Source organism: Papaver somniferum, chromosome 8 (assembly GCF_003573695.1).
Source record: "Papaver somniferum cultivar HN1 chromosome 8, ASM357369v1, whole genome shotgun sequence".
NCBI lineage: Eukaryota > Viridiplantae > Streptophyta > Magnoliopsida > Ranunculales > Papaveraceae > Papaver > Papaver somniferum.
The window spans coordinates 45309643-45332253 of record NC_039365.1 but is presented as its reverse complement, the minus strand read 5'-3'; the positions used below and the strand labels follow the sequence as shown (position 1 = coordinate 45332253).

General features: G+C 34.6%; 2 protein-coding genes across 12 annotated transcripts; both read left to right on the top strand.

Moving 5' to 3' along the window:
- Window positions 1-837: 837 nt before the first annotated feature.
- Window positions 838-11786, top strand: LOC113306867 (general transcription and DNA repair factor IIH subunit TFB4-like). Of its 10 annotated transcripts, none has more exons than XM_026555785.1 (15): window positions 838-963; window positions 1280-1342; window positions 4952-5015; window positions 7165-7272; window positions 7425-7482; window positions 7558-7658; window positions 7753-8029; window positions 8188-8234; window positions 8455-8492; window positions 8555-8600; window positions 9100-9153; window positions 9285-9353; window positions 9903-9979; window positions 10659-10754; window positions 11399-11786. In XM_026555785.1, exons 4-15 carry the CDS (start codon window positions 7201-7203, stop codon window positions 11484-11486), a joined length of 1023 nt encoding a protein of 340 aa, XP_026411570.1. In that variant the 5' UTR covers window positions 838-963; window positions 1280-1342; window positions 4952-5015; window positions 7165-7200; the 3' UTR covers window positions 11487-11786. The 10 variants fall into 10 exon arrangements, with proteins under 10 accessions (XP_026411570.1, XP_026411573.1, XP_026411569.1 ...); XM_026555788.1 differs by having other exon boundaries at window positions 7165-7276; XM_026555784.1 differs by lacking the exon at window positions 4952-5015.
- A 477-nt stretch (window positions 11787-12263) lies between these two features.
- LOC113301580 (aspartic proteinase nepenthesin-1-like) lies at window positions 12264-13935 on the top strand. 2 transcript variants are annotated; one of them, XM_026550358.1, is made up of 2 exons: window positions 12264-13421; window positions 13599-13935. In XM_026550358.1, the coding sequence occupies exons 1-2, from the start codon at window positions 12383-12385 to the stop codon at window positions 13781-13783; spliced, it is 1224 nt and encodes a 407-aa protein (XP_026406143.1). In that variant the 5' UTR covers window positions 12264-12382; the 3' UTR covers window positions 13784-13935. The 2 variants fall into 2 exon arrangements, with proteins under 2 accessions (XP_026406143.1, XP_026406142.1); XM_026550357.1 differs by having other exon boundaries at window positions 12264-13935.
- The last annotated feature ends 8676 nt before the right edge of the window (window positions 13936-22611 follow it).

Sequence of the window (22611 nt, the reverse complement as noted above, 5' to 3'; positions counted from 1 at the left end):
GCGAAGTACAATGGGTGAGATTCATGGGTTTGCAGCAATTTATAGACGTTGAGAGATAGGAAGTTAGGCAGTTGGTCATTAAAGGAGAGGAAAAATCACGGGATGAAATGCTAAAATTTGGGATGTTACGAGGTGACCACACGAAAGATATGTGTTGTGGCTTGTGAAATCTGTTTGGGACCAAATAAAAAACAGAAAACGATAACTCTAACGGTTAGTTTATTAAATCTGCTGCCTGACAAACAAGGAAGGATAAAGAAACAAATTCCTTTTTGTTTTGTAGGGAACAGATTGGAGAGAGGGGTTAGCGGCGGTGCAACTTTAATGGGAACAGTTTGCAAAAAACTCGTGGGTGCTCCTTTACTTGTAAACTAAATTTCTTTTGCAACCAATAGGAAGGAGGACATTAAAGAATCTGAACTGTTTTTCTAAACATTACTATTACGCATGTAACAAGCGTAGATATGATAGATCCAAACATGTGAACTCAACCTGTGTAATCACGAAATCCAGAGAGAAAAGAGAAGACAGGAAATTGTTTGTAGAGGGCCCAAAATTTGGCTGCCAAACTGCACCCTGTTGGACCACGGATAGTTAGCTCAAACGACTATATACACATGACCATGCAAATGAAAGTTCCGATTCATCAATCAACCACAGTTTCAAACTCTATTACACGCAATTGGACTGCAAGACCGTGACTTTTTCAGTTTTTTCTTCTGCTTCGGCTTCCTGGACTCTAATAGAAGTGGGCTCAGACCCAAAAACAAATGTCCGTGTCCTAGTATTCAACTCCAATTCTTAGATGTTATTTCCACCCCCTCCTTCCCTTAGATTTTTCTTTCGTATTGTGCAAATATTTTCTTCACTTCACTACTTCAACTTGTTGAAGAACTCCCCCATATACAAAGGCTAGTTAAAGGAAATCAAAGAAAAACAAACAAGCGATTTTTGCAATAATAGGTAAGCATAAATATTTGGTTAGTAACGAATTGTTGTTTTCACCTACATACAATTTCATAATCGTTAATTTGCTAATACAATTGACAGGTGAAACTAGGGTTCATAAGAGTTTTTCTCAATCTACGTGTTTAATCTTTTTTGTCAATAGAACTTCATGGATAGGCTGGGTTAAGAGAATCGTATTGATAATGTATTGTTTTTCCAATTTTTTCTTGTTATGTAACCAAACCTTTAAATTTAAGCATGTTGTCTCATCTTGTAGTGTTAGACCTCAAAACCACAGCCTCTAATCCCCATTTTGCTTTGTAATATATAGTTTGGAAGCTGCTTTCATACTGTTTGATCAAATACCTCAGAGAACATCTCAGCGTCATCTCAGGTAAGGTTTTCCAGATCACTCTTTTGTGCTTTGATAGGGATGATGGTATACCTATAACGTCTCTTGTAGTCGAGTGTTTATATGTTGTCCTCTAAGCAAACATTGGTTGATTGGTATAAGACAGTAACAGTATATTCGTTGTTATAAGTTGATCTAAATTCTCCGTCTAGCCTTATGTGTATAACACCTAGTTATCATAACAAATGCCGTACTTCGATATCCAAATGCCACTCCTAGTTGTGCTGTTATATAGTCAAGTGTTAATAGATATGTTATTTGGATTACTATACCTTATTAGATCAACGAGCTGAAACAAGGACATGTGTACATAGTTGGTATCGTATGCAGTTGGTTCACAGAACATGATGCTGTATGCTACATAGTATCAAATGTCTAACCTATGAGTGTTCTAAATCCCAGGCCTGCGCCCACCATAGAAGTCCGGAATTCCTTTCGTTCATCTCCTTTCAAACATTCAAATGAACCATTTAGAGTATACTGTCTTATATAATTGAGTTCTTGTTCAACTTCCTCGAAATCCTAATAGTTTTGTATTTTTGAGGCATGTACTGTCTTATCTAATTGAGTTCTTGTTCCTCGTTATATGTAAATATACCTATAACGTTTCCAGTAGTTGATTTTTATGCGCGGCTTCTTCAATATGTGCTTTCTCTTCTGTCTTTGGTAGTTAGCGAGCATCAGACACCGGAACTTGTATAATACCTTATCGTTTTATTTGATTCGGAACTAGCTGGTTTTATGCAATGCATTTGAACTTTTCAAGTTCAATACTCAATAACTGGGATGCAATTTTTATGTAATCTTGTTTTTCTCTTTCTCTTTCTCTACCACTAGTAGATTGTAAATCTTCTGTACATTCCTCATTCTAATAAAATCTTCTCTTCTGATCAAAAAATAAATAAATAGTATAGACAATTTTAAACTTTGACACCATGATTAAGCACGAAAAAGATACAGATTTAGAACCCTACCACAAAATGATATATGATCTCATTTACTTATAGCGGTATAGCCAATTAGGACGTAGTTATTAGAACCGTCCGAGTCATGGTTTTAATAGCGGTTTAGTTCAATTTTTTAGAATATGCAACCATACATAACTCTGATACGACAGATTTATCTGTTTTGAAGATTATTCGTTTTATTTTCAAAAGATCCACTCATGTGCTGGGCTAGACTTGTACTGTTGAGTGCATAATATTGTATAGTTTCGAAGAAATCTACCATTCACAATTTAATATTATGATTCAATTCACAAAAAAGAAAAACGATTCAGCAAAGTGATGGCTATACCTGGGTCTAGAAATTAAATTATAATAAAAAACTCTGCTGAAATGAAAAACAAAAGTACCGAGTATCTTTAATTGAAAAATGCTCCTAGTTTCATTTTGATGAAATACATATACCTCACAGTATCAATATTTCCACTAAGAAACTCATAATCCATGTTTATTTAGTAGTAGTTGTAGTCGCAGCAGAAGAAGTTGTTGTTGTACTTCAGGTGTTGGATTACCATTTGGTAAACAAACGTTTCAACATTTGGGAGTGAAATGCAAGAACTGTTTGATAAATCTCGTGGTGGTAAACCAGGAAGATTCATAAGAACACAAGGAACTCTAGGTTGACTACAAGAAAGGGAATTGAAATTTGGGAGTGGTACACAATCGGCAGGATCGATATGCTTGTGCAAGTGTTAAACAATTATTGCAAGAATTTCTTGGTTTGGTGGATGAGGAACAAGTTTGCCAGTAGTTGTAGTATTTGTATCGTTAGTAGGAGAAAAGTAGAGCACTGATTGTATGGCTAGTAGTATCAGTAGTTTTAGTACAGTTTGTATAGCTTGTGGTAGTAGTAGTACTATTACTGTTTGTATTGCTAGTACTAGTAGTAGTACAATTTGTTTCATCAGGAAGTGATACCGAAGGAGAATCATAATAAGAAAAACTAGCAACCACGATGTTTGTCGATGAAAATGTTATGATGATCAAACAAAACGCGGGCAGAATTAGTTTAGAACAATCCATGGTGACTTGAGAAGAAAATCTGTTGTAATATGAGTTTTGGTTTGTTTAGCATCTATTTATAGAGTCAATTACTTATAGAGTCAATTACAATGGATTTAGATTTAATAACTAGACCTATCCATCTGTTGGCATGTACATGTTAAAGGACCATCTCTGATTACTTACTGATGTTCTAGAAGTACTTGAATAAATATGCTCAAAAATGTAATAGGGATTGTTATTGGTGTGCAATCTATTCAATTTCTCATTTTTATAATGAATCCAAGAAATATATTAGATGTACTTAATGCAATTCATGTTCAAGTTTAATTGACTAGCTATCTCGTTAATTAATCTCACACTCATGATATATCATCCAGTTAAACTTTGAAAGTTCTTACTCAGAATAGACCGTGAAAAACTTGTCTGAAGTTCGTTGGTATACACTTGTTTTTCTAGAGTCTTTTTAAAAAAAAAAATATATAAAAAAATGGTGGATTTTATTTGTTGATTTTTTGACACGTTATTCGCAAATAAAATATGGAAATGGAGTAGAGAGGATAAAATGTATTCCCGTAGACCAATCAATGGGTACATAGGATATAATGTATTACGGAGTTCGAGTGGCATACGCGGCAATACAATACCATCAGCACCACATCATCTTCCCACCTCCCTAATGATTTAACAAAAGTATATATGTTAGCCAAACACAAACTAGTCAAATCAGTCTAGGGTTTTGGTATATTTGTGGATTTGCCATTGCCAGTGCCAATCAAGTACTTATAAACTTGGTGGTTACTGGTACCCGGATCTAGAGCAACTGCTGCCTGCAAACAGAGGATTTGCGTTTGTCATGCATTTTAGAGAATAGCATCTCTAGGTTCCCATGCAAATGCTTTTTGTGGAAATACTTCCTCTGGTGATTTAGATGACATTATCGATCGCTTAACTGCTAATCACACTGGTCTTTCGTTTTCAGTATTTTTTTTTTCTTGTGGTTGCTGAAATGAGTGCTAACTTGGAGTTTATATTTATAACTTATAGTGTTCTTTGACCCTGCATATGATTCATGTATCTGTTTCTCCGAGACGTATCTGTTTCATGGAAATACAGTCTGCGGTCAATTATCATACTTGGCCAGTTGCATGGATTTTTGCCCATTTTGTTGTGACATCTCATTGTTTTAAACCGGAGGAAGTTGTGCTTAGGTCTTACAAAAGTGATACTACAGGCTTAAAGTTCATAGCTAGTATGTGATGGGTAGGAGGCCCATACTAATTACGGTAGGAGCCCAATAATAGCTTAGTTTTTATCTAAAGTAAATAAATAGGGTTTTGGACTTAGTCGTACCTAGCCTCATACCGAATGAAGTTAGCAATCAGGATTAAGAAAAAGAAACAAAAGAGGGAAAACGAGAGTCCCGTCGTCGAAAACTTGGGGTGAGGTGAAAATCAAGTCGCTTGATAAGCTTGGTGAGTATGTTTGTCATAAATATCTTTTCGTTTCTTGAATGAAAGGTTAAGTCAATTTATTTGTGTTGATTGTTTGATAATTACTGCATCTTTATTTGATTGGATCTTAGGGTTCTGTATGTGAAGGAAGCTCCACCTAGAACGATAGAATTTGGACGCATCCTCGAATATAAGGCAAGTTCATCTTTGCTCTTCTAGATCTGGGTAGATATAAAGGGTTAAATGCATATGGGATAATTCTGGTAGACATTCAGAGAGTCGCAAACATTATCCTTGTAGTAGATAACAGTTCGAATTGATATTATGATGCTTGGGGAAATAATCTAGGCTAATTTTAATTGATTCTATGTTGTTGTGAAATTTGTCCTGGTTTCCTTTCCGGTTTACATCCTCGTATTGTGGATATGGTTGCCTAAATAGTTTAGTTTCATTAAATGACAATATAATGAGCATTTCATATAGGTTAGTGACACATTGAGAAAGGACTGGACATAAGATACCTAGTTAATTTCAGCTGTGAGCTTTAGTTTGCCGTTAAGTACGCAATTAAGAAATGTTGCATTAGAAGAAACCTAGCCAATTAGGCAGTTTGTATTGGAGTAGTGGAAGTACTAGTCTACTGGATCTTGTTGTTGTCAAAGTACTGGATGGTGAATTAGATTTGTTTCTTTTAATTTGTTTGGACTGGTTCCCTTAAATTTGTAGTCTAATAGTTTGATAATATGTTTTATGAGTTCTGAATTCTTTTGTAACTTAAAAGTATCAGGGGAAATGTATAAGTTTGAGGTATACCAATCATTGGGTACCTGCTGTTACAAGGCGCTACATAAGTGTAAGTGAGCTTAATATGCCAGAGGAATTTATGTAATGCATTTTCTTCTCGGTCGTTTGTCGTCGAGATGGTGTGTCTTTTGGCCTTTTGGTGCTTCCATTGGCCTCTTGGTGTTTTGTATGCCACTTGCGCAGTCCCTTACAGAAGGATTGTACCCAGAGAGGAATTTATATATCAAATATTGTGTTTCCTACTCGTTCGTTTGTCGAAGAGAAGCTGTGTCCATTGGCCTTTTGGTGCTTTTAATGGACTCACGGTGTTGTGTACGCCACTTGTGTAGTTTTCTTATTCAAGGATTGAAACCAGAGTGGATACGTTTCCTTAATAGTTACATTTTAATATGGGAATTAATGGATTTGTGGTTACCACATCTAGATGGATATATTCTAGTACGTCTTGGATTGTACGTGTTGACGTTTAGATATTTGGTATGCAGGATTAATGGTATGTTTACGTAAGAGTTTATCTTTCCTTAACTCGTGCTGTAGGTAGACAGAATTTAGTGTAGCTAGAAAATCTCTAGAAACTTCGCAATCATTTCAGTTAATATTTTTCCTAACTCTATATTCTGGTCCTATGTATTTCATTCTTTAAATTTTCCCATGATTTGGAGACGAGGTGGACTTGCTTGGAGTTTAACTCCTGTTGACAATTTTTCAGGTGTTACTAGAGATCGAGAGTTGACTGATTTCAGTTTTTGGGGGATATTTGGAAGATATTTAGCTGAGGATAGATATTTAACCTTCTTCGTTTGACAATTTTCAAATTGTAGTTGTGAGGCAGTAAGGGATGTCTGTTTTAGTAATTTATTGTTGGACTTGAACCCGCTGGCAAAAGAAAAATATACTTCCTTTAAACTTGAAAACCATTTGTAAATTATTTTATAAAATTATGATAAATAATTTTCCGTTTGCTTACTGTATTGTGGGATATGATTCCATAATTGCTTGTGGTTGCCTATGTTACATAGGAAATTAATGACATATTTTCTACTTAATCATCGGCCGGGATTATGTGGGAAGTAGGGTTGTTACAACTTGGTTGGAACAACCTATGCCAAGACAAAAAATTAAAAACATTAGTTAGGCCTTTAGGGACATATGATATATCATATAATTCGTTAAGAAACGTTTGATAATTTCTAGTACCATATTTGTTTCTTTCTCTCTGTATTCTTTGTTTTGTGCTTACTTGTCTTCACAATCTTGTCACTCGTTCTGTCAGACTGACTGTAAAACTGAAAAAATTCAACCAAGCAAAACTATTTGGCAGGCAATGAAACATCAAAACAGCAGCTCAATTTTTTCCTTTTTTTTTTTTTTTTTTTACAATAAGCTCTTGATTAGTGATCACATAAATAGTTTGATCGTATGTATTTAAGCTCCACATTCACACTTGTATATCCACGTTGAATGTCATAGACAATGTAAAGGAATTAGTGGATTTGAAAAATTAAATCTGTACTGATGTTTCTGGATATACTATTTGCAGCTAGTGTTGATTAAACATCGCAAAGTAGAATCAATTATGGTTTGTGAAAGTAGAATGTACCATAGTCATGTCAACGAAGTCTCCACTCTCCAAAACCTTTACATCCAGGCTGGTAGTCCCATCTGTTTCGTTATAAGGTTTAAAGCATGATATTTGGCAAAACTTGTTACTAATCCAAGGTTTTGTATAAGATGAAGGATTTTGGGTAAGTTTGTGTTTGATGTTGATATAATAGTCTTTCTTTTTTGCTTCTCATGTAGGTCTCACACATAGGGCCTGTCACAGTCATGGATTCAGCTCCATCCAAGCAGTATTCAGGTTTATTCCCTTTAAATCTCACGCACATATTGTGCTTGAATTTTGATTTAATTATCGGTTTCTTTATTTCCACAGATGATGTTAGCCTTGTCATGGTTTTACTGGATACTAATCCTTTCTTTTGGGGCGGAGAAAACACCACAACAAAAGTCTCTTTCTCAAATTTTCTTATTCATGTAAGCCTCTTTTCAGTACTCAATTCATATTACAATAAAACCACAGATTCTCTTTAAACTCTGTATTTATCTAGTTCTGTTTTTTGATATGTAGGTAATATCTTTTCTTAATTCTGTTCTCCTTCTTAATCAACTTAACCAAGTTGTCGTAATTGCTACTGGGTACAACTCATGTGATTACATTTTTGATTCTTCAACATCTGAGTCATTAAATGTTAGTTCGGGTAATGGAAAAATGCCTGCACTTTGCTCCAAGATGTTGCAAAAATTGGAGGAATTTGTAATCAGGGATGAACAATTGAGCAAAGAAAACTCTCCATCTGGAATCGTGTCGTCTCTATTATCAGGATCTTTGTCTCTGGCTCTCTGTTGTATCCTTAACTATGTGCTTTAGCCTTTAGCTTTCCGTTTCTTGATCATGTTTGGAGTTATTTTTGGCATTTACCTAGCGCTAGGCGCTAGCAATAATTTTTTTTTGTAAAACAATGAAGTAGTCGAAGAATTTGTTTTTTGTTTAACCTGCAAATAGATATTCAAAAGGTGTTGCGGTCTGGAAGGCTTCATCCAAATCCCAGAGTAAGTCTCCAGTTTTATTCTCTTTCAAAACAAATAGGTGCGTCTGTTTTTACTCATTTTAGTTGAATGGGGCTGTGCATATTCTTCTACATAAAACTTCTAAGTTCTACAGCTACGTGATGCGTTCTTCAGTGTTGTGGTTGCTTGTTTGGGTATTGGTTGCATATCTTTTAATTTTATAGAAATTGAATTGAGTCATTTGACTGACATCAATTTACAGATTTTGTGCCTGCAGGGATCTCCAGATGGACCTGAACAGTATGTTCTTTTGATTTTCAACTTATTCCCCTTGAGTTTATCCTGAAGTGGTGTCTTTGCAGATATGTTGCAGTAATGAATGCAATATTCTCGGCACAACGTTCTATGGTACTGTAGTCATTATATCTTTTCTGTCTTTGTACGAGACGAGACTTTTTGCTTATTCGTAGGATAACCAAGTGGATTTAAACTGCAAATTGTATTGCTTAGATATGGTATTATGCACGTGTCAGCGGCTTGTTTACCATGTTCAGTAGTTTGATGGTTTGTTATAAACTACTAGTCGAGATAATAAGAGCCCATGTTGACTCTCGTATCTCCTGATTAGTAATGCGTAGAATATGCTTAGTAACACACAGAGGATGTGAATATATTAAGTGACATTCTCGAGGGTAAACATCTCCATTTACTCCGGAAAGATCCAGCAACTTTATCGATCTGTGGTAGCGTTGTTAGTCGTATTATTGTGCTGTATGGAGATAATAATCACATCTTATTTCAGTTCTGGTCTTCTGATTTTAATATTAAAATGTAGTGGTCACAAGGTTATTAGTCAATATGGCTGGTTACTGATTTTCGTTGTAACTTGCTTTTATCTGGACCACAGGTACCTATAGATTCATGCATCGTAGGGGTTCAGCATTCTGCCTTCCTACAACAGGTGAAATATGTTCTATCATTATTTAGTTCATCCTTGTTCCTGTTGGGTAATTCTGTTATACTATTATAATCAACTTTTTATTGCTTTAGCAGCCTTATTGTTACCTTGTTATGTGTTTTTGAGCAACACAGGCTTCTTATATAACTGGTGGTGTCTACTTGAAGCCCCCACAACTGGATGGCCTTTTTCAATATCTTTCAGTAAGTTTTTTGCTGCTTGTTATGCAAGATCGAGTCTGATCATACTATACCTGTTTGTTCTCGAACTGTAAGAGTAATTAGAATAACATGCTGTTTGGATGTTACTTTTGAACTGTGTTTGTGAATCCCACCTCGTTAAAAACATTTATTGGCTCAATAACATGTAATGGATTATAACAACCTTCGTCCCTGATAAAACTATATCTAGAAGCTTTGTTGAGATGATATCACTTTAGAAAATGCTATAATACACCACTAATGATCACTTCAATCTAAGAAACTCAGAAAGAACAGTGCCAAGTACCACCAAAATCAGTTCTTACCAACATTTAGCCACTCATTTTTTAATTGGGGAAAATAGAGCGAGTTAGTATTTCAAAGCACTAGGAAAGTTTGCTGACTACTTAAATTTTTTATGTAAGCTATCTATCTAGGATCAGACACTGCGGTCTTCAACCTTTTTAGTTCCTATCTGAGGTGATTGTCCAACTCAGATTTCCTTCAGAATGTCTATGGATTGATGCTAACATGATCTTTGGTTATATGCAGACAGTATTTGCAACAGATTTGCATTCCCGCAGCTTTCTGCAGCTTCCTAAACCTGTAGGGGTAGACTTTCGTGCTTCGTAAGTGCATCTTTTCCTAAGCATTTGTTTGGCCGTTTTTTTATTTATTGCCCTCTGCATGCCAGTAGGTGGGCGTTAAAGTTGAAAACAAACTAGCACGGAGATTTTAGCTTGGAAAATATTGCAGTATTCTTTGAAAATGAACTAATAGCGAAACATATCCAAGAAAAACGAGATACTGATCTTTTGGGCGCCAAGTAGCATGGCTGCCAGCTTGACTTGACGTTGTCTGCCAAAAAATATCCAACACAAAATACTCAAAAATTTATTTACTTTGAAGCCAATGAGAAATAAATGAGTTGAACACATATGAAGAAATAAGATTGAGACTGTTGGGTTTTTCTTTGGCATTGTATAGTTGATTATTTGTTTCCTTTCCGTAATTGATTGTGTTTCTCATCTTAGTAACATGAATTCATGATTATCAAATGAAGTGCTTCTCTTACCTTCTTCTTTGTTCGCTGCCTAATTTTCTTTTAGAATATAACATGATAGTGCTTAGCTGTCTGCTTGTGTTATCGACTTTTTTTCATATGAATTGTATATTTTCTAGTGTGATTGGTATTCTTTATATGAAGCACGTGTAAAAGGAAGCTCTTGTGTAAATTTTTATGCGTAACCTGCTTATTTCAACATAAATTCTACGGCGTAGTGGCTGATGAAACTTGGGCCTTTGCAGATGCTTTTGCCACAAAAGTACCATTGACATGGGCTATATCTGCTCGGTTTGTTTATCTATATTCTGCAAGCAGCACAAGAAATGTTCAACCTGCGGGTGTGTGTTTTTCCCTAATTTAAATTGCAATGCATCTTCAATATATGCTTCTCTGGAATGTATACTATTTCATTTAATTGACCAAGTATCAGTGCAATCTTACTGATTTAAGCATCTGGTTTAGGTTAATCATTTTTCGAGTTGTTTGTTTCGCCATCCTATGCATCTATAGTTCTGACCCGCAGCTTATGTGAGAATAACAGCTTGTTTAAGTTACTAGTGTCAAGGTGGTTTTCCTGAAAGCAGTTGTAGATTATAGTTACACCCTATTTTTAATCGCTCACTGGAAACACAAACAAACATATAATTACTAATTAGTAAAGTCGCCAGACTTTCAGAAAACTTGTATTGATGCCAAAATAAAATCTATTGAAATACAAAATCTTTATCTTTTCCTAGTGGTAGTGTCAGGGTAGCACAGCTTTAAGACGATGAGTATTTTACAGTGCAAAAGATAGATTTCCATATGGATCACAAAATATGACATTGTTCTTGGTCCACTTATTTCTAACCTTTAGAGAGTTGGCTAATTAGAACTTGTGAGCGAGACCTCTCCTGTATTCTATAGATTTGAAGTCCTAGTGTGGAGTTTTATTTTTTTTGGAACTATTGTTACTTATGTTTCTTGACTTTTATGCATGCAGATCGGTATTTGGGCAAGCCAACCCAGAAGTTAAGTTGCCTACAGATAGAAAGAGAAAGGCTATAGATCTTAACGCCGCCTACAATTAGTATAGAGATTCTAGTTTGCGGTGGCAATTTACATCATCCTATAGTTGAAAATTGTCCACAAATATATTTTTTTGGCTCCAAATGTGGCATACATGATTTCAATCCAGAACTCTTTTAACTTTGTGGATTCTCAATTTTGTTACTGACTGAACCTAAGAAAGGCATCACGTGGTGCAATGTGCAGTGGAATACTTGCTGGTTTGTCCAACATGCAATAGAATATTTGATGGGGTTCGTTTTTTCCCCCAAGTAGGGATAGATAATAGATAAATGGAAATGTAGTTCAACTACAATTGACAACATTGAGTGCCTTAATTGTTGACAGAAGGTTCCACTATCCATAAGTTAGCAAATATCCAGATGTTTATCCTAAAGAACCTACAGAAAATAGGTTTGATAAGGTTAATTTTTATCCCTAAAAACCAGTCATTGGGTCTCCCCAATGTAAACTGTAATTTAAGCATCCATCATTCGATTAAAATACAAACAAATACTGGGAAGAATGCGACACTCTCTGTCAAAGGCATCATAATAATACCTAACACGAATTAGACCTACAGACCCATCAACTTATTCATTGGTTCACCAAATGCTTAAAACTCGATCAACAAACATGGAATCAAGAGAGAAGGAAACATCATCATCATCTTTTCAACACTACAAGTAATCGAGTTAATCCCACCACCCATTACCAACAACTCACCTACATGCATCACAATCATCATAGTTTATAGGACCCTTCGTTCACAATTTATCTTCAACTGCCTTTGACAACACAAACACTACCTTCGACAACACAAAATAGAAAAAATAAATACAACCGGAGGGAGTAGGGTTATATTATCCTTCTCCTTCTCTATCTATATACCTCTCTCTCTAGTATAGTTTGTTGCAAAATGTTCATGGCTACATCAGTTGTTCCTCATGATCGTTTCCATCTTTCATATTCACACATGATGTTTATACTACTTACAATAACATCTATATTTGTACTACCAACTTCTTCCACGTCAAGAGGAACTCTGGATCAATATCGTCATGATTCAAAGTTAAGAAACGGGTTTCGCATCAATCTGAACCATGTAGACGGGGCGGGAAACTTCACGAAACTTGAACTAGTTCAACGTGGAATGAACCGTGGTAAACATCGATTACAGCGGCTAAGTGCACTTGCAGTTACTAGCGTCGATGATGATATCAAATCACAAGTTCATACGGGTTCTGGAGAATTTCTAATGAGTTTATCTATAGGTACTCCACCAACATCGTACTTGGCTATAATGGATACGGGTAGTGATTTAATATGGACACAGTGTAAACCATGCACAGAATGTTATAAGCAACCTACACCAATTTTCGATCCAAGTACATCTTCTTCATTTTCTAAGCTTTCTTGTACAAACACTCTCTGTCGAGCTCTTACGGCTTCAATGTGTAGTGAAAATGCATGCGAGTATTTGTATGCATATGGCGATGATTCTACTACACAAGGAATTATGGCGAGTGAAACATTTACGTTTGGAGACCACAGTTCCAAGGATAAATCAGCAAGTATTTCTATACCAAATGTAGGATTCGGTTGTGGAAATGACAATGAAGGTGGTGGGTTTACCCAAGGAGCCGGTCTCGTTGGACTGGGCCGAGGTCCATTATCACTTGTTTCACAACTTGGGACAGGAAAGTTTTCGTATTGTTTAAATTCAATTGATAGCACACAAACTAGTAGTCTTTTATTTGGTTCATTAGCCAACTTAGTGAACACAACAACGAGCGATAATGAGATTCAAACTACACCGCTTATTAAAAACCCAAGCCAACCTTCGTTTTATTATCTTGATCTTGAAGGTATAACGGTCGGAGAAACCTTACTTTCTATACCTAAGTCTACATTTCAGCTTAAACCAAGTGGAAGTGGTGGATTTATTATTGATTCAGGTACTACTATTACTTACTTGCAAAAGACTGGCTTTAGTGCAGTCAAGAAAGCTTTTATTTCGCAAATGAAGCTTACAGTAGCCGATAGTTCTACTGGACTAGATTTGTGTTTCAATCTGCCGAACAGTGTTTCTGAAATAGATGTGCCCAAGTTGATATTTCATTTTAAAGGTGCAGATTTGGATTTGCCTGGTAACAATTATATGATAGCTGATTCAGACTTGGGATTAGTTTGTTTGGCGATGGGGGCATCCAATGGATTGTCCATCTTTGGAAACGTTCAACAACAAAATATGTTAATACTACACGATCTCGAGAAAGAGGTGATGTCGTTTGTACCTACTAAATGTGATCAGCTGTAGAGGATTAATTCAAAATTTGAATGTCAGGGGTTTATATTATGTATTTCTTTTCTTATGTGCATACTATTAATGGAGTTTCATCAAGTATAGTTCATTTTTTTATTCAACTTTGCTTGTTATATGTCAATTGATAATGAGAATAGAGTTTCCTCAGAATCTGTTAATAAAGAACATTTGCGTCGTTGGATTTTATTTTAGTTCACATATATGATTTGGTCCAAATTTATCTCAAATCAAAATCAAAAGAATGGAGATTTAACATTAACACAAGAGTCAATACCAAAATTTTATTAGTATTATCAGAGCATTGCTCGATCGAACTCACAAATGTTGTTATCTCAAGCTTGTTGTCAAATTTAGTTGATCAAAACTATATCTTGATTCCTAGTCCACACTTAGTCAAGTCTCGGATTAGGATCATAAGTGTGTAGTTGAGTATCAGACATCACTGCGTTCGACCGTTTGAAGGCGAAGATCAACTAAAGACATTTGGATAACTTCACCGACAAAAGGTATATGAAAACTGAACCAACCTAGTACTCAAGTTCTCACCTTTCTATCTATGAGACTAAGTCGCATGACTAAGATATGTGAAGATTGAACCAACATTTGATTTGTTAGATTTTATCATAATTCACATATATGATTTGATCCAAAATTATGTCAAATCAGAAGAATGGCTATTTAATAGAAGGCTCAATACTAAACAAATTTTATGAATATTAAGCAGAAAATAGAAAAAGGAGTGTAGAGAATTCTATTAGAGTGCATCTCAGGCGGAGATGAACACATGGTTTTGCATCTTGCATTTATCCAAGGTGGCAGGTGACAAGTAAGAAGTTTCTACTTTCGTAAAGATAAGGGGTATCGGCAATGCACATATATAGCGGTTTAGGGTGTCAGTGGGTACAGAATCTAGTCAGAATCATTCATTCGGTTCTCATTCCTAGCATTGGGCTAGCTGCAATCACGATGAGAACCATAAACTTTCGGGTTCTTGATAGAGCAATCGGTTCCATCCAGCAGGTATCCAGATATATGCTTCATTTTGTATTTGATATCTATCAATTTCTCATTTTTTTACACTTAATCATCTGTTAAAACATTAATAAAAGATTACGTTTAAGGCAAAATTAGTAATATTAATTGTGATTTTTCCTTTTAAAGAAAATAGATTTGTTTCTCAAGAACCAACGATTACCTGGGTCAGATAGACTCAGATACTTTATCAATTTCCGGTTCCATTAACTTCAAAACGGAACCGAAACCGACTCATTTAATCGGATGTTGTTCCGGGATATTTGACCCGAAGTCAACCCCTCACAGCCCTAGTTCAAGTAACATTTCCTTTTCTCCATTCGTGTACGCGAACAATGTATAAGTTACTCTGTGGGAGTGGCTAAATAAGAAAAGTAACATAATGGTTAAATAAGTGTGATAACGTCATAACATAGCTCTGGCCTGTGATTTAACGAGATTTAATTAACTAATAAAGTTCATACGGATAGCAATTGAAAAGCTACTGATGTCAAAAAAAAATTCTTATCAAGGTGATTTTCCTTATCAATATGATGAAATGAATTAGACAGATTCATGGATTCACCGATGATGACATAATATTTCTTAATGAATCACGATAAAACCAAGAACACGAAGAACATGTCGATAAAAAAAATCATTTTTTCCTCCAAGAAAACAAAAAACATGATCAAAAACAAATATTTTAAGGAGAAAAACAATCTAGGTATTGACTATTTTATTGAAGACAATCCGAATCAACATCTTTTGTCTATGGTCTAAATCTTAATTAGTAGACTCCATATGGATAATAATTCAGAACCTAACAATGTTTAGCATTTTATCTGGACGATGCATTGAATTTGAATGATCATGTCTAAAGAGGATATGTTAATGTTGCTCAACGAATAAAGCATCAAGAAGTATATATATCACAATAAAGAAAACATCATGTTTTTATTGCCAAGAACATGAAAAACATCTAAAGAACTACTATTTTTAATAAAAATATTCAGATCCGGTGATAATCGGTTATGTTCAAATTTTTGAATTGCCCGTCATCATTGTATCTCAAACCCATTGAGAAAATAAACTCACGCATTTTTTAAAATTCCTTTGCGTAATAAGTTGAATACATAAAAGAAATTTATCCATAAGATCAAATTTCTGCACCATCATAATCACATTCATTTTACTGGTTAATCAGTTTACTTTTTTCTTCTTCATATTTCATAATTCTCTTTTCATTTTGTTTTAAAGAGTGATATTGTTTGGCTTATTTTTTTCTTAAATGGTATAGTATTTGGAGAGTTTTTTTTGTTCGTTTGCAAATATTGATTTTGAATTAAAAGAGAAGAAAGAAAAGTACAAACTAAGATTATTTTAGGACAATCGGATGCTAAACCACCTCTAGCCAGAATAGGAGAATTAACAATGAGATTCAAAATATGAACCACCTGTTTGTTAAGAACATGATCTGGGATAGTACAAAAATACTGGATTACTTTGAACAAAGAGTATTAGATAAAATTGTGAAACCAAGAAGACCAGCTTAAAATGAGGAGGACACCCCACATTGGACATTGAACAACATATGTGAGTTCTCATTCAAATCTTTATATACTTATATCAATTGCACTTGAGAAATTTTAAAGTATTGGAGCAAAATTTGGGATACAATCTATGTCAAAACTTTTGTTTGGAAGGCTGCATGCTCCATAATACCCAATACGATGAGAGTAACAACAATAATAACAAATATAAACATCACATGTATACTTTATGCACCAATGATGATGAAATATCTGTACATCTGTTTTTAACCTGCAAATCCTGATTTTCATCATGTCTATAACGGAATTCATGATTTTCATGACTGGATCAATTCTTGGTTTATAACTAACCATAAAATGGGTCAAAACTATCGTGGCCATAATTGTGTAGTATAGTCTGTTGGCATGTGTGAAAAGATATATGTCATCTCGTGTTTATGAAAACCCAACAAAACGTCTTTATGATAATAAGGAAAATAGTTATATTTATCAACAGTATGTTGCACACAAGAAAATCCAATTACGATACCATGCAGAGCCTTTACGACAACCCAATGAATGATACATTATTGAATAAAGTTACCGAGGAAAAACAATTCAACACGATTTTCACGCCATAAGAATTAATATTGCTATAACAATGATGGAACTAGTTGTGACCTCAAGAATAGCCATAATTATTGTTGATGATACATGAAACAAAAGAGAAGCCAGATGACTTAATGCAAACTGCAGAACCAGAGAAGAACTAGAATTGAAGATAGGAAATACATCTTTTTAGTGGGCAGCACATTGAAGTAGATATAACATCATCTTCCAAATCGATTTAGAATCTATTCTAAGGATGCTAATTTAAATATATGCCAAAGCAAAACAAGAAAGATATACCATTATTGACGACTTCAACAAAAAGGCATCAGACTGCATCAACTTCAAGGTATATAACTTTCTTTTAAAAACAGATTTTACATAATATACGCAACTCTTTTATCAGCATATTGTTACCGCCTAGCTATCAACCAATATTGGAAAGGTTATGGCTTAAGTATTTCGGTAAACAACCTAGTAAACCAATTCTAGATCTACCAAGACACTATAGCCAACCACGATGTTATATTTTCCAAAGAAAAGAAAACTAAGATTATGATGTATGAGGGAGAAGATGGAAAACTACAAGGTCAAAATTATCGCATAAATTTAGAAGGAAAATGAAAACACGTAAAATGTCAATATAAGCCTCAAGATTTCTTACAATATTTTTTTCTTGGTATATAATGTTAGAATATTTGAAGCATAGGAAAATGCGGTTTGTATAAAATTATAAGAGAATAAAGGTATTATTAGTAGTTGTAGGGTACTTAGAGGAAGGCCCTATTTATTTATATGCTTTATGGTCACGAGAGTAATCGATAAAAAAAATAAAAACAGAATGACAAGAGCAATTCTCCAAATCAACCAACTACTAATTTAGGTTTCTAAAATATTTTTTTATATAAATAATCAGCATTAACAATGAAGGTGGTGCTTTGCCCAAGGAACCGGTCTCGTAGAACTTGGCCGAAGTCTATTATCCCCAATTTCGTAACTTAGGACGAGAAAGTTTTCGTATTGCTTAAATTCAATTGATAGTACACAACTAGTATTCTTTTGTATGGTCCATTAGTCAACTTATTGAATACAACAACGAGCGATAATGAGATCCAAACTACACCACATATTAAAAACCCAAGCCAACCTTCATTTTATTATCTTGATCTTGAAGGTATAATGGTCGGAGTAACCTTACTTTCCATACCTAAGTCTACATTTCAGCTTAAACCAAGTGGAAGTGGTGGATTTATTATTGATTCCGGAATTAGCATTATGTACTTGCAAAAGAAAGTCTTTAATGTAGTTAAGAAATATTTTATTTTACAAATGAAACTTAGTCTCCGCCGATAGTTCTACTGGGCAGATTTGTGTTTCAATCTGCGGTCGATCGATATTCTGAAATAGACGTGCCCAGGTTGATATCTCATATTAAAGGTGCAGATTTGGGTTTACCTGGTAACAATTATATGATAGTTGATTCAGACTTAGGGTTGATTTTTTGGCAATGGGAGCATCAAATGGTCTGTCTATCTTTGGGAACGTTCAACAACAAAATATATTAATACTACACGATATCGAGAAAGAGGTCATGTCGTTTGTTCCTACTAAATGTGATCAGCGGTAGAGGATCAATTCGAAACTTGAATGTCAGGGTTCGTATTATGTATATCGTTTCTTACCTGCATACGATTAATGAATTTTCATCAAATATAGATCATTTCTTTTATTTGAATTTGCATGTTATATGTCAGTTGGAATGAGAATAAAGTTTTCTAATCTGTTAACATAATAAGAACATTTGATTTGTTGGATTTTATCATAATTCACATATATGATTTGATCCAAAATCATCTCAAATCAAAAGATTAGTGATTTAACACAAGGCTCAATACCATTTTTATTTTATTTTGTTAATTTTAAGCAAAAAATATAAAAAGAGGGGTAGAAAATTCTACTAGTACGACCGTTGCCACGGTGGGAGGGCCGACCGAAGAAGAACCCGAAGATGGGGTTTGTCTGCGACTATTTTTGTCCCGTTTAAAAAAAGGTGATACTTTCACCCCGTTTCAGAAAGCGTGATACTTTCGCACCGTTTCAGAAAAAGTGATACTTTCGCTCCGTTTCGAGAAAAATGATACTTTCTCCCCGTTTCGGAAAAACGTGATACTTTCACTTGAATGTGATAATCTTTATCAAAAATACTTTTTGTTGGAAGAGAAACTTGTAGAATTCGAGGCAAGGATTAACTCTCAACAAATTAGTTTTGAAGACAGAGAAAAACGCCTTGAAATTGATTTAGATGTTGCTCTTAATAAAATCAAGATGTTGGAAGAGGACTTGAAAATGTTCAATACTAGTTCAAAAAAATTAACCACCATGCTAGGAGCAAGTAAAAATCATCGTGATACACGAGGATTGGGCTATAAGGGAATAAATGTTCCAAGTATTAGCAAAGAGGTAAAATTTATCAAGGCAGGCTGGTGATTATTCTCAACCAAAGGTTTCCACTGATGACAAAAGTGAAACACCTACACCTGCAGTTAAGGTTCGAAAGATCAAAGTATATCAACCTCCAAAGCCAGCACACACAAATCCAGGTAAGAACTTTCCTTATGTTTGATATTATTGCGAAAATAAAGGTCACCTGCAAAAGGAATGTCGTTTTCGTATAAGAAATGAGAAACTACAGGATGTTCTTGTTTGGGTACCACAATAAGTTATGAAACCTAGATCATATGTTAAGGTTTGTTAGAGAAATGCTCGGTCTAACTCACAAATGTTGTTATATCAAGCTTGTTGTCAAATTTAGCTGTCAAAACTATATCTGAATTTCTAGTATACAATTAGTTTAAGTCTCGGTCTAGGATAGTGTAGTTGAAAAACGAACCAGTCATCATTTGCGATCTACTGTTTGAAGGCGAAGATCAACCAAAGCTTTTGGAGAAATTCATCAAAAAAACGTAATTGAAGACTGGATCACCTATTTCTCAAGTTATATTCACTTTTTTATCCTTGAGACGTTTGTCGCATAACTAATTAGACTAGCTTGCATAGAAAATAATTTTGAGTAGAGAGCTAATTATTTATTTTACGAATTTCTCGAAATATAATGACTAATCTCAATGAACATTTTTTCATACTTAATCAATTTCGGTGAAGAAAAATTTATTGTTTGGAATCAAAACTTGATTCAAGTTTATCATTAGAAAATAGCCTAGAAGAGTGATATATGTCATTGATGTTATTCAGGAGTATTTCGAATTGATTTATAGAAATAAAGAACTATTATATTCGGAATACAAGAAAGTCTTATCAGTCTTACAAACTGAGAAAACGATTATATGTCTGAAGACGTATTACATGTACTCGTACACGTAGCTATCTATCGACTTTCAGATTTGTGTTATACACATACTCGTATGCACATCATGTGAAAATCTGTTTGTTTCGCGATCCGGATAGGTATGCATATTCCTATGCAAACCGTTTTGGAACTGTGGTAAGAGACCGGGTTAAAGTATTCAAACCAGTATGCGAACCAATAAAGTTCTATGTTCAAGAACCGGTTTAGTACCCAAACCGGTACGCAAACTGAAAAGATTTTGTGAACTCCGGAACCAGTAAAAGTATTAAGTTTGCAAACTTGATCAATCGTGTGTATTTACGCTCACGAACTCTGAATACTCCTTATATGAGTTATGGTATGTTAAGAATCCTAACCTACAGTATCTCTGTGTGTTTGGCAGTAAGTGCTACATTTTCAAGGATCATGAACAGAAAGGAAAATTTGATTGAAAAAACGATGAAGGTATTTTTCTTGGCTATGCATCTGACAGTCGTGGTTTTAGAGTGTATAATCTCAGAACTCGTGTTATGATGGAATCATCAAATTTTATCATTTATGACTTAAAATAATTTCATAATGATGACTCTATTGCTGAGTTACTTCCCTTGGAGACAACTGAGAAAGTCAAAGAACTTCCGGAATTAGTGGAAATTGTACTAACGGTTGCTGATTCCAACGTTTTTGATAACGAGGAGAAAAACTCTACTAAGGGTGTTTCTGTTGAAAGTGCCACTCCACAATATTTGTGGGTTCATAGGAATCATGATACTGGCAATATTATTGGATGTACGGAGCCCACTGCTAAGACGAGAAACCAACTCCAAAACTTTTGGAATTTTGGTTGTTATCTCTCTCAAGTGGAACCTAAATTTTTTGATGAAGCTCTGAATGATCCCTTCTGGGTGAATGCTATGCATGAAGAGATAAATCAATTCAAAAGATAAGAAGTATAAGAACTCGTGCCTTGTCCTTATAACATTAATATTGTTGGTACAAGATGGATATATAAGAACAAGTCAGATGAATTCGGTACAGTGGTCCAAAATAAGGCTAGACTTATCGCTCAAAGATATTCACAAATTGAAGGAATCGAATTTGAGAAAACCTTTACACTTTTTCCCGCCTTGAGTCCGAAATATTATTATTAGCTCATGCTTGCTTTCTCAAGATTAAGCTATTTCAAATGGACGTAAAATTTGCATTCTTGAATGGATGTTTGAAGGAAGAGGTATATGTTGCTCAACCTAAAGGTTTTTGAAAGTCCAGAGTATCCCGATCATGTCTTTAAGCTCAAAAAGGAGTTATATGGAATAAAACAAGCACCTCTAGCATGGTATGGAAATCTTACTACTTCACTTCTTCAAAAAGGGTTCTTGAGATGAGGAGCAGATAAGAATATTTTTACCAAATGGAGTGGGAAAGATATTCTTATTGCTCAAATCTATGTAGATGACATAATTTATGGGTCTACTTCCGATAATCTCGCTAAGGAGTTTCAGAACTCTCTTGGCAAAGATTTCGGGATGAGCAATGTTGGTGAATTAAGATTCTTTTTGGGTCTATAAATTCAACAACACAATGATGGAATTTATATTTCTCAAGAAGAGTATGCAAAAGATCTTGTTAAAAAATTTGGTCTTGAGAAAAATACTCCCAAATTAACTCCTATGCCCACTACAAGGTAGTTGCATAAGGATGAAAATAGTGTTGATGTTGATCAAAAACTTTATACATCCATCATTGGAAATCTTCTATATCTAACAACAAGAAGACTAAATGTCGCCTTTAGCGTTGGTTGTTGTGCTAGATTTTAACTTAAGAAAAAAGAATCTCATCTTGCAGAAACATCAAGACCATGGAACATACTAGTTGTTAATCTCAAGCATGAAACATTAAGATCCCTAAGCTACGTATGCACCATTAAGTGAAAATACAACGAGTTAATAAAAGTCATTATTTCAATTTTGATTCAATGCAAATAATCATAAAAAGAATTGTATAAATTAATTAAATAGATATTACCACATATTTGTTGGAAAAATAGCTTCTTCCGTCGCCTCAACAAAGGGGTTTATCTCCTCATATTAATCTCTTTCTCGGAATAGATGTTCATAGCTCAAAAGTTGATTAAAAAGGGAGAAAAAGTATAAAGCAACGAGTTTGTAACATATATAATTGTTACATAACTCACTTTTACAGAGCTACTGTTACAGAGAAAAGACTAACAGATATAATTGTTGCACAAGTGTTACAGTTTGAAAGTAAAGGTGACAGTTTGGTTGTCTTTATCCTCTCGACTGCTGTTGATGATAATCTTCCCT